At 35.1% G+C, this 13,697-nt stretch overlaps 1 protein-coding gene across 4 annotated transcripts in view; it reads right to left on the reverse strand.

Moving 5' to 3' along the window:
* The window catches only part of GPATCH2 (G-patch domain containing 2), a 107,663-nt gene that overhangs the window by 40,451 nt on the left and 53,515 nt on the right, over positions 1-13,697 (reverse strand). For all 4 annotated transcript variants that reach the window (XM_026682677.2, XM_026682671.2, XM_087963983.1 and 1 more), the window contains exons 6-8: positions 5,926-5,993; positions 4,583-4,622; positions 1,204-1,274 (exon numbers count right to left, since the gene is read on the reverse strand). In XM_026682677.2, coding sequence (XP_026538462.1) covers positions 1,204-1,274; positions 4,583-4,622; positions 5,926-5,993 — 179 coding nt within the window. The remainder of the gene's footprint in view (positions 1-1,203; positions 1,275-4,582; positions 4,623-5,925; positions 5,994-13,697) is intronic.

A 13,697-nucleotide genomic window follows, 5' to 3' on the forward strand; every position in this document is an offset into this window, starting at 1 on the left:
CAAAATAGTAGTATAAATATAACTGACTTTGTATATGAAAATCATAGTCTGAAGCTCAACAAGGCTGTATGTGACAAAGAAGAACAAGAGTAAATACAAGTTATATTTAAATAAATAAACACCTCCCCACCAAATAGATTATTGATTTTAATTCTACATTTTCCTTTAGTATCACTCAACCTGTAGATTTGAGAAAGTTTTAGATCCTCCAGAGATCAATTTTTGGGTAAAAAAATAAACTGCTATTTTAGTAATGGATTTCACTAGCCATGAAATTCAAGTCTTAATATTTCTATCAATCCTTTGATTCACACTGTAACCCTCATTTCTAATATTGTGAACAAAACAATGGTAGTAGGTTACACTTGCAATGCTTGTGAAAAATATGTGATAAACAGAAGAATTGCTATTTAATTCATGGTAGAACAAGATTCATTTAAAAAACAATTATGGTGCTTTTAAATGGCTCTATGGCTGTCCTAGCTGACAGTGCAATAATAAAAGGAATGTAAGCTTTAATGTCCCTAAATATGCTATGGAGATAAATAAGATAGCAGAGAGACATAGAAAACATACAAAAAAGAAACAAAGAAACAAATATTTATTTATTTTATGTATATTAACTTGTTTCTGAATCATGTATCAAAAAGATTATATTCGATGTTACCCAGTGGTGGGATTCAACCGATTCGCACCACTTCGGCCGAACTGGTTGTTAAATTGCTGGCTGGCCCTTACCGCCCCTTCCAGGAGTCCCCACATGCTCCATTTTGGCTCCCAGGTTAGTGCAGAGGCCCACTAGGCCCAAAATGGGGCATGGGGGAATGCAGCACAACCACCTCTCGGCAGCCCATTTTTGCTCCCAGAAGGCTGCAGGGAGGCCCACTAGGCACAAAATGGGCACGGGGGTGCCCCCCATGGCCCATTTTTGCTCCCAGGGGGGTGGAAGCTGAGTGCTGCCTGTCACACCCCTTGCCTACGCCCACCCTGGCCATGCCAACCCAGCTGGTTATTAGATCAGAGAACTAGTTCTTAAATTATTTGAATCCCACCACTGGCGTTACCTGTGCCTCCACCTTAAGCAGAGGCAAAGATAGTCAATGCATTTCACTGTATAATTACCAGTTATCCAACTAGGTAAAGTATTAGCTTGTGATTTAATTATAATGTAAATTATAAACTGCATTTGTAGTGTAAGCTTACCTGCTGGCTGTTTTCACTGAATTGTTCTTCTTGTGTCCTCTTTCTGATCGGTTATCTCGTAATAGTTGAAGCTACATAAGACATTCAGAATTTATATGAAAAACAAAGTTTAAATGTTTTGAAGTATATATGCCTTAGCTTTATTATTCTTTTGTGTTTTCTTCAATCTTATAGCTGGCAATATACTGAAACCTTAAGATCAGTTTTTATTTTACCTCCATGCACCTACAACTGTGGTGATATAACACTAAGTTATCCATTCCCACAGCAATTCCTACCTACTCTGCTGTTATGACCAGATGGTATAGCAAACTTTATGTTGGGTAATATTTCCTTGAAGACCATAAAGAAAGCTTTTGTGGCCTGGTTGAAATTAAAACCAACATATTTGAAGTTTACTAATATTTTCCCTAACCCTTTTGTTTCTCAAATGAATTTCCTGCTTCCTGAGAGCAAAAAAGAGAAAAGAGGGGAAAAGAGACATTACTACAGGAATGGCTTTATTAAGGTCCTCATTCTTTACCCCACATTTTTCCTTAGAATTAATTATGGCTTTACCATATGCTATCAAATCCTGCATTCTTTTTCTTGACATCTTCAACAGAATTGGCTAACTTAAAATGACTTGAATTCTCAGCTTTCCCAATCTGTTTCTAACAGTAGGAATAGCGAGATTAAGCAGGATTTGTTAAATTACGATGTTGTACAAACCAGACTATTTAAAATTGTTCTTAATTTCATCTTTCAAATAAGGCACAATGTTTGCATTGAAAGGTAATGCTCATAGATTAATTTTGCAATGTTTGCATTGAAAGGTAATTCTCATAGATTAATTTTTTTTCTAAAATTATCCATCTAAATAATGAACTATGGGCACAATTGTGTTTGTTCACTATCACAAAGATGAGTCTCAAAATATTACTTTAAGGAAGATGAATTGAAGAGCCAATTGGGAAATGAAAATTATAGCAAATACTTAATTGTCTTTATTAACCTTTTTCTTTTAAAAAATTAACAGAATTTCAGATTGTAAAAAGCAATAACAAGAAAACGATGGCATTTTCTTGTTCAAAGACATGTTCAAAAAGATGTAACATGGATTCCAGAGAATGAAATAATGTGAGCAGTGGATTTGGAAAGAGACTTTGATCATTTTGTAAAACATCCCTCTGAATAGTTCAGAGAGCCCTACTAATTATTCCTATCACATTTTTCACAGCTGCTGCATCTTGATCAATATTTTCATATAGTTATCTATTTACCATGACTCAAAGTTTCCAGGTCAATAATTGTCAGTTCAGACTATATGAGTCTGTATATATGAAAGCTTGGATTCTTAGCTTTAAAATGCATCACTTTATTTACATTTCGTTGCTCCCTCACTTAATTAATATACATACATACATACATACATACATACATACATACATACATACATACATAGTCATTGTGTTGTGCTTTTAAATAGCGTTTGACAAGTCTCATCTGTTATCATCAGGCTTCTGTATTGTGTTCGTGACTCACAGACGAACACAATACAGAAGCCTGATGATGGCAGATGAGATTCTGCCAAAATCGTGCTACAACTTTAAAAGCACAACTACAATGACGTGGGAAAATACCCGAACAAAGCTGAATACCATACATGTAAGTACCGTGAAAACTTAAAACAAACAAACACACACATATATGGATCTTTGGTTATTCGGGTTTTCTCCCGCGTAAGATTGGAGTAAGATATATATATATCCTAATGATGGCAGATGAGATTCTGCCGAACGTTGCTACAACTTTAAAAGCACAACTATAATGACGTGGGAAAATACCAACAAAGCTGAATACCATACATGTAAGTATTCGCAAAACTTAAAAAACAAAAACATATACATATAACATATACATATTATCGCGTATAACACGCACAGGCGATAACACGCATCTTCATTTTAAGAGGAAATTTCAGGAAAAAATTTAAATTTCTAAATAAAAACTTTGAAGCACCGCCTGGCCTCCGCTTGCCCTCCGCCGCACCGCCCGGCCTCCGCCGCACCGCCCGGCCTCCGCTGCCCTCCGCTCGCACCGCCCGGCCTCCGCCGCACCGCCCGGCCTCCGCTGCACCGCCCGGCCTCCGCTGCCCTCCGCCGCACCGCCCGGCCTCCGCCGCACCGCCCGGCCTCCGCCGCACCGCCCGGCCTCCGCTTGCCCTCCGCCGCACCGCCCGGCCTCCGCTGCCCTCTGCTCGCACCGCCCGCCTCCGCCGCACCGCCCGGCCTCCGCTTGCCCTCCGCCGCACCACCCGGCCTCCGCTTGCCCTCTGCTCGCACCGCCCGGCCTCCGCTGGCTTCTTAACATTATATCGGCGTATAACACGCATACATCATTTGCCCCCTATTTTCAGGGGGGAAAAAGTGCGTGTTATACGCCGATCACGGTACATATACATATACACGTACACACACACACACACACACATATACATACATACATACACACATACATATATTTGGAGTTCTTTTCAGTCCATATCAATGGAACAAGTGAGATATGGTTATGGTTAATGATAGCAGCAATACATAGAAGGTTTCATAAGTGATAGGGAACTGCTGCTGCAGATAGTAATTAGTCTTAAAATATATTTGCAAAATTATTTCCACTCCTTTCAGTTTTCTGATTGTTTTGAGAGGCAGTCTATAATAATTTTAAATCTATGACTGAGGAAACAAAACATTTTAATATACTTATGAAAATTATGTTATACATTCTACTCTGTTGCAGCTGTGGAACACTATGATCAGGAAAGATTCTTGTATCTTCCCTGTAACATCCCTGCCACTCCTTTTCCTATCTATTCCATGATAAGCGTTTAATTCATTATCAGTTTTAGAAACTTGAAGCCTCTTCATAGTGACTTGGTAATATATGTGTTGTCATGCATACTGAAGCAGCCTGAAATTAAATGGAATTTTCTATAGGCTTCTTTTTAGTATGACTATTCAAGTTTTGTGAGCACAGGGAAAATTCTCAGTGTGTAAAAGTTGAGGTGGAGCTGATAGATCTGGAGATAATGCACATGGCTCTGTTTCCCCTACATTGCTCTTTGAATTATTTCTCAGGGGAGCACATATCCACTTGCACACTTGATTGAAACATTCTTTGAGCAAAAGGAACTGCTGATAATTGCCAGCTCTACCCTATCATACCCAGGAGGCTTTCATAATAAGCTATTTGCTGCTAAATATCTTCAGTCAGTCATTTTCAATACAAAATCAGGAGATTTTTCTCCTTCTTTTACAAACCGATGTCCTTATTCCTCCAGACGTGACAGTTAAATTCCTTCAAATATATAAAATAAAATGTTCTTGATCAAAGTGGTTCTTACCTGGCTATGTTCCTTTCTAGCCGCAGGGCTAAACCAATGGCTAAGGGAAGGGGGAAAAAAGGGGTTAGTAACACAGCTAACTGAAGCATGAGCAGTCATATGACCAGCCTGTGCATGCTCTTGGGTATTTTATTGTCCACCAGAAAAAAGTAGCCTTTGGCTATGATTTATTTAAATAGGATATTTTACAGAACGCTCAAGGTCTGTAACAGTTTTCATAGCAACGTATGTCATTCCTCAGGTTACTACTGTTTAAGTAAATGAATATACATTAAACAGCAGCATGCCATTCTGCAATTCTTTACATAATACATCTGATAAACTTTTCTCTATGTTTGGGCTATAGAAATGTCAAATTTAACCAGTGTAACTGAAAAAACTTTGCAGAAATGTTGATGGCTAATAAGAAATATTTACATATATTATTAGCATTTTGGATTTAATATTTTTGCACACATATACACATCATTTAGAGAAACTTTAATCAGAATTAAAGCCATAGATTTCAATGATATTCAGTACAATTCATGTACAAAGAACTGCATCTTCAGTATTTCTACAATATACTCCATTGTGGTATCATGGTTCTTTTTTGTATTATAGAATTCTTTGAGAACTATACCAGTTTAAAATGAAAAGCATATTATTTTCTCTTCCCAATTCAATCAGCTTTGTTACTTGAGATAATCAGAGTTTTAGCAAGAGGGGAGAAATCTAAGAGAAGCATTAAGAACATTTTGGTATCAGTAGCTGCTTTTTAAAATTGCTACAATTTTCAGTGACTTAAATGATATCAAGACACAGTATTATCATCACTTTCAAATGATGATATACACCTATTGTTTTATTTAATTGTTATACATGATAATTTTGCATTTAATTTCCCTCTAATATTTCTTTCAGGGGATACTTGGAAAATTTATTCCACAATCAATTTACTAGTTTTAAATTTGTCACAAAATGCTTTGTGAAATGCTTCAAAGTAGCTTGTGCACTTCTCTCAATTACTCTCCTTTTATCTCAATGCAAAAGAAAATATATAAAAAAATAGTTCTGGACAGATCCAAGCTAGCTAAGATACTGTGCTTCCTTTATCTTCAGGTAGCATAACATTCTGATTCTAGGATGAAAAAATACAAAATCACTCAAGGAATTGAGCTGTTTTAAAATTAACCCATATGTTTCCCCACAAAAATATTGGAAAGAACAGCACTTTCATATGGTCAGAATTTTAAGATTTGACTGGACAATAAGAATGAAATTTAATATATAATTAAAACATGCAAAGGAAGACATGCAAAGGAAGCTAAAAGAAATAATGAAAAAATAATATGGTCACTTACTCATGATGATGGAATTCCTGGGATAAAAGCACAGCTTTTTTGTTACTGCATGAGCCTGTTGTAGTAATCTAAAAGAATCAAAAGTATTATAAGTTAGACATAGGCATTTAACAGTATTTACAGCATGAAAACTATTTATTTGAAAATATTAAGATATTACAGATGCTGATTGTGGAGATCAGTTGTATCCCAGGATTCTTTGAATAATTAGATATCCTGAGCAGACCCAGTCCATAGTATATTCCAGCAAGTCTATTCCAAGCTGCTCGATTTCTATATTATTTTGAAGAGATTATCGGAATTATCAATGCACATCGAAAGGATGGGCAGAAAATATTGCATTGTATAGCAGTAAAGGGAATAGAAAACCACAAGGGTTATTTATAATTAAGCTTTTTCTGCTATCCAAGACTCCAGAATGAAGAAAGCACATAGTGGCTCTTAGAGATGCACTACTCAATTCATAACCATCAATTAACCTTTTATAGTTTAGCTTATATTACTTTAAAAATAAGGAGATCTAGGGATAACTAAGTAAGTAATGTGAAATTACAATGCACCCCAATGACACTAAAAATAATCAATAAAGTCCTTGTGCTATTTCAATTTTTAATCACTTCTACATAAGATATAAACAATTCATAAAATGGTACAAAGCAGGGATTTATTAAAGATTTAAATACAGGATAAAAATGTAGGATAATAAATGTGATCAGTGGTGTAGGTCAAACACATGCTTGGAAAATGTCAAAATTATGACCCAAAGTTAGCAAACTTCCCATGGCAATATATATGCAGTTAGAAAACTTCCTATACCAAACTATATCCAAGACTTGGCATCAAAATAAGCTCCTTTCTCTGTGTGAAGACAGGAAGGTTGTGCTTGGAGACAAGAGGCCTGAAAAAGACAGCTGTGGGACAGAGTTCTTCATGCCTGAATTAGAGCAGTAAATGCCCACTGACAGTTTCCAGTAATGTCTGCCCTCCACCAGGGGCAGTAGACAATTAGATTTTGGTATAAATAAGAGCAATCTCTAATATTTTCCATCCCCAGAATTACAAAGGGTATAATTTATCAATTTTTTTTTATAATGAAACGTTTGTGCAGTCCAGTGTCAGAGTTTCTGGCATAGAAGAGAGGCATCCAGACATAATACAACAGCATGTTTATTTTTTCTTTAAAAAATGTGACAAATTGCTGATACTTCCTGAAATGTTAAATTTCACTAAGCAAAGAAGGAAGAACATACAAAATATATTTCTGGAAGGGTTTGAAATATCAATGATACAAAAATCATACTAACTGATGATTGACTGTTTATAACATTAACAGTCTGACAGTTATTTTAACATTGCAGGTAAACATTTGGTGCAGCTCTTGAGTTACATCCTGCATTAAACTCAAAATGAGGTTTTCATGCTATTCTAGTGGGTGTCCCTGGAATATAGTAATCCATTTTCTACACTGTGGCTATAAGAAAAGCCGACTGTGCCTATGTCATGCTTTGTTAGAGGTTCATGATCACATTATCTCATGGTGGACCTGACACTTTTATTCAGTTTACAGTATGTTCTGTGTACAGGCAACTTATTTCCTTTGCCAGGGCTGCTGACAACCTTTTCCACACTATATTAATCTTGTTTACTGACTTTATCTTGATACAAATATCAGAAAACTGAACTTTTTATCTCATGGAGAAAATAAACAATGTGTTGACAGAAGCAGAAGCTATTTTCTGATCTAAAAATGGTTGTTTACCTCTAGCCATACTTATAGAAAAATGTTTCTAAGTCACCAGATTGCTAAACTACATAATCCATAATTTAATAAATGTGGAAATTCCATGAAAAGTCATTTAGATATATTGGAAGGGATAAGGAAAATATAAACTCCAAACAAAACACAATTTACAGACCAACACAATGTACACAAAACAAAAGCATATTTTATGCAGTCAGCAACTGAATGCTTTTCAGATTATTTTCACATATCAAAAATATTTTAGGGTAGGAAGGGAGAAGCTTTTCCTTTGTTTATCTTTATTCCTAACAGTTTTGTTCCACTTGGGAAGGAAATAAAGATTCAATGCAGTGTTGAACATGTAAAAAGTTATTCTAGATGCTCCCAGCAGTTGTAGAAACTGAGTGGTTGTGGTGCATTTATGGATTTATAGGTGGAGAAGACATATATGATATTATTTGGAAGTAAACTGCAGTTTCAAAATCTGCATTCTGGCAAATTTAAATACAGGTAGACGTCAACTTTTGAACCCAAAGTTTCCATTACTAAGCAAGATAGTTAAGCGAGTTTTGTCTCATTTTATGACCTTTCTTGACACAGTTGTTAAGTGAATCACCGCAGATATTAACTTAGCATCATGTTGTTAAGTGAAACTGGCTTCCCCATTGACTTTGCTTGTCAGGAGATCACAAAAGGGAATCACTGCTACCGTCATAAATAGATGCCAGTTACCAAGCATCTGAGTTTTAATTACATGGGGATGCTGCAACATTCATAAATGTGAAAAATGGTTGTAAGTCTCTTTTTCAGTGCCACTGTAATTTTGAATGGTCACTAAATGAATGGTTGTAAATCGAAGACTACTTGTATGTGGGCAAAAATATGTGCTGATTTCAAAATTAGTCAGAAAATTTTAAACAAATCATTCTTTAAAATATCCCCTGGGACAGGTGAAAATGCAGAAAAAAGCGTTGTATGACATAGGTTTTGGTTAAGAGGCACAAATTCTAATAATTTTTATAATATTCAGAATTATTTTACACATAAAATGCAAATGGACAAATGTATTTACACAATCCTAGAAAACTGTCATACAGAAAGAATATGGAAGCTGTGATTAAACAATCTTGTTCAGTTTATTCAGTTAGAGTAAAATCTTGCTGTGAAGACCAACAACAACAAAAAGTTAGAAAGGTGTTGGCAGGCTCAGACGAGGTAATTGTACTATGTTTAGAATGAGTATATAGAGACATAAAGCAGGAAAAATATATTGCCAAATCAGTGTCCAGCTTTATGTAGCACGCAGTGAGTGGCCTCTACTGGCTGACCAAGGGCTACAGAAGTCACCTTGTCATCTATTATTATGATAGCACTTTGTGAACAGCTGAAGAGAAATACCTTTGTATGAGGCTTGTTTCATTTATCACCCTACAAAGTTTATTCATTTCAAGATGCTATTGATATTCTGTATTTAATCTCTTTCTATAACACTAAGGTGTGAACAAGATCATTTATATAGAAGTATACAGGAGAAATGCAAAGTACATTTAATTTTATTTTTTTCAAAGAAGAGACATGTAAATATAAATTAGTACTGATGATAAAGCAGGGAGACAGCAGTCAATTACTCAACTTCTGTTTTCTTTGGTGTCACAATTATACTTAAAAACAAAGCAACCTCAGGAAACAACTTAAATTTAACCTTTTATACATCTAGTCTTACCATGTCTTACTTTTCATAACTGCAATAAGCAATCAAGCAGTGATGAACTTTTGGCCTGAATCCCTGCTTGATCAACATTTTTTATAATAAAAAATGTTGAAGTAAAATAATGTTCAAACTTCCCATTTATTTTAAATGCTGTAATGCATTATTGTGGGTTGTTTTTTTTTTTTTGCACTTAAGGGGAAAGTCCTATGTACAAAAACTAAGCAAAAGAAAAAGTCCAATCCAAGGACAATTCAGCTCAAATAAATCTGTGTATGCATGTATTATTTCAGGGGAGAATATATTGAATGCCCCAGTCTTATTGGATTAATACAGTAAGCTTTAATTCAGAAACACCTGGACCCAGATATAGTTGATGCCAATATAAAATAACTCCAGGCCACCATTTGATGACCAATGGCAAGTAATTATAACCTTGTATTATGCTTGTCAAATAAGGATAATACTCAGTTGTATTTGATGAAATAGATTGTAAATCCACAGAATCTTAAAACATAATACACATCAATTTTTAAGGTGTCACAAGATATTTGTTAATATTTATTGAAGGATCTAATCAATAAGATACATTAGCAAAGGAATGATTATTTAGGGGGTAACATTTCTGAGTACATATAACAATTTTTTACATCAATGCACCCTGTGAAAAATCTTGTCAATTTTGCCCTAAAATATTCCTACATGGAAGATACACCTTCAGTGTAATATTATATAATTGTATCATATCACTATTCTATTTCTAAATATATATACTTTGAAATAATTTATTTACTTTTAATGGAAATTAGTTTTAAGTAAACACTGACAGGACTTAAGGTTTGTTCTCTTGTTCACTAGGGGATTATGCACTTGATTCTAGCATTCCCTTAATTGTACCCTATTAGGGAGAACGTTGTCAGACCTAAATGACTAATGATGCCAAAAGGTGATTGTAGTTGTAAGAAATATTATTTTGCAGACACATAGCATGGTATTCTGGGATATTTCTGGCCTTATTTTAGAGTTCTACTTTGCTTCAGAATTCAGTCCCATTATCTTGACTGCTCAAAATTGTTCACAGGGTTATCTAGCTGACATATAAGATAACCTTCCATCTCACTAGACACCACTGGGATATGACATACTGACCCACAGTAATCATTGATTATTAGCATGAAATATATACCACACAAAAGGAGAGCTCTAGGTAAGAAATTGCTTATAAAACCCTTTCTATCATGAGTATTTTTTTAAAGAAGTGGTATAAGACATACAAAAATAAATGTATTAGATGACTTAGAAACATGAAATAATGCTGAATGTTTACAATCTGATTTTAACAATGTTACATGGAAGCAAATCACACAGGTTTCTTTGGAACCTATTTAAAAAATAAGTTTGTTATACATGAAGCCTTAGATAGTTAATAGGGATTACTTGGGGGTGAGAGATAAGACTGAACAGAAGAGTGCCCAGTAATTTTTGAATTATTATTTCTATTTAATTAATTGATAGTTTATGCTTATATGTACTCTTAGGAAAAATATATTATTCACTATACATGAGGAAAGCTTTCTAGCCCTTGTTAATAATGAATAAAGACCCCCCAAATTAAGTTCCAAAGCAGAATTATATTACCACCTTCTAATTAAAAAAATACTAGAATGCTTCACACCAGCCTATGATGTGACAGGTTTTTTAAAAATATTTTTGACTCCACCTTTATACTGTATTACTTTATATGTAACTCAGGATTGATTTTATTGTTTTATGAAAAGAGTTAGACTGCTTAATCATTCTATAACAATTGCTCCAGTGATGGGCTGCTGGATGGTCGGCGAGGTATGGGCGAGCCCCTAGCTGTGATCTCTGGCTGGGCCTGCCCACGCGCCCTTGTTCTATGCTTTCCCTAAATAACTAACTTTTCCCCCACCCAGGCTGCCCAGGTGGGTTCTACGTCGTCCTGCTGTACTCACCGGAGCTGCCTGAGTCGATTAGCTGCCTGTTTGAAGCTGTGTTTCAGCCCCAAAGCGGCATGTGTGAATGAAATGAGCACGCGTGCATGATCAGCGAGCCCCTTGTCAACAAAAGTGCAGCCCACCCCTGAACTGCTCCATGTAGAAGAAATGAATTGCTTTTATATGAAAATAACTAAACCAAGTAGCTAATTACTAGCCCTATTCGGTATTATTTATATAATTTGTAACATTTTTTGCTTTGTCTCTAACCACTTTCTGAAGTACTTGGTTATTGAAGGCCAATGATTTCCTTTTGCAAGAACAAAGGGATCATAATCTTGTTCTAAAGGAATTTTCAATATCTTAACTCTGAGTTGTCTATAGAGATTCTCCGTCATCCAGGTCATGGTTGTCCCACAGGTGCTTTTTCAAGAAGTAACTGGACTTTCTTGTTTTTCTTTGATGACGTTTTGCTACTCATCCAAGAAGCTTTTTGGATAAGAAGTGAAATGTCTTCAAAGAATAACAAGAAAGTTGCTGCTAAATTGGGGAGAATTATATATTTATTTCCATAATGTTATTTGTCTTTTCATCTAAATCAAATTATCATCTACTACCATTATACTTTAAGACAACATTTAAGATAACATTCATGTTATGAATGAGAAGCTAATCATTCACTGATAGCTAGCAGTTATATTTCAGCAATAACTTTGTATTTAAAATATAATTCAGTGAAGATAAATGTAGCCTCTTCTTTGTATATCATACTAGAGACATCATTTTCTGTTTCATGTACAAGGCCTATTCTTTCTCTGCTGGATAGTTTCCTGCCAGTTCAAAATTGTGTTTCAATAGAACTTACTTAAACATGACTTTAAAGGTAAATCCAAAGCCATTGTTCACGATGTCACTACTTAATCAATTCAATCAATAATGCTTTCACAATCACGGAAAGACAGCTAAAAACTCAGGATACAAAATGTGAAGCCCTTCTACATCTATTTCGTGTGCCTAAGAGTCCGAATTCTTTTTTATCCTTTACAACAAGGTTGTGTGTGCTAAGGATAAAATAGGTGATTTTAACCCTTCCAGTTATTTTCAGCATCCATTTTATCTGTTAAAATTCCAGCAATGCTTTCCTTAACATGAATGTAAACACTGAAGTGTTCCTCTTGCTGAAAGTAGTTACATATCCTTGAGCAAGAAGATATGTTAAGCTGTTCAGGACAGATTTATCTAAAAAATATCAAGATGATGACCTGTACTTTTTTTTTTTTTAAGCAGTAGCATATCTGTTTGACAATATTGGTATCTGTGGTCTATCACATGTGCTGTGAAATTTCTAATCTACTGTAGTTAAATGTCATGGGAATATTTGAGATTTTGCAAGTAAGAAATAGCAAGTACATTTGCAGCCAATGAATGGTCATGCATGCAGAATCTGAAATATCCAAATTTGATTTGTTTCAAAAATAAAAAGAAATATTATTAGTATTATGCTCTTCTGTCAAAACATTGAGACTTAACAGCAATACAATATCTTATAGAAATTGTTCAGTTCCCCAAATAGTACTACATTCAAAACACTTCATGCAGCTCCTTTGGTTAGAATGTGGCTCAGCTTTGCTAGTAAAACCTGTCCATCTTACCAGCTGTTGAAAGTGCCTTGACAGTTCTAAATCACCATAAACCATGCAACAAGGCAAGCTTATTTCACACTAGAAATCAGATTCGGATTCCACCTGCTTCTCCTTTTCATTAAATTGTTCATGGACAGAATAGCATGACAGAGTACCCAGCAAACATGCTGTCCTGCCATGTCCTAGTACCTCACTACTGACAAACCTCTGACCTGTCACATCTACAAACATCAATAAGATTTTCTCTGCATGTGTATGTCACAGAGATGTTTTATTCCAAGTCTTTCTGCTTCATACTCTTTAAGAGGAAAAAGAAATGCAGAGGAAAAAGCCACTTTCAGACTTTATGGACAACTTTTTGGAATTGCTCAAGTTTAGAACCAAACATAAATATTAATTTTTCACAAGTTGGTGCTCAAGAATATGTGAAAACAGTATAACAACTCCTTTCCACAAAAACACACAAATGGCCCTAATTTACATTTACAGTCTAAACTATCTCAATGGGAAAAATAAATGGAAGAAAGAAAAAACAAATAAGAAAAAAATTGACAATAAACAACAACACGTGAAAGAAGAGTACCCAGAGTGAATGCAAGCACTATTACTGTACAGCACAATTTTTGCACTCACTTTGGGCACTAATGAAAGAGTTGAACCAAGATTTTGAAAAACAAGAAGGATGGCATCATTACACTTTTAGGAAGTAATTTCAGTTTTTA

The sequence above is a fragment of the Notechis scutatus genome, chromosome 1 (assembly GCF_049901735.1).
Source record: "Notechis scutatus isolate UNSWTSFEM ecotype Mainland chromosome 1, rNotScu1.2, whole genome shotgun sequence".
Classification (NCBI taxonomy): Eukaryota; Metazoa; Chordata; class Lepidosauria; order Squamata; family Elapidae; genus Notechis; species Notechis scutatus.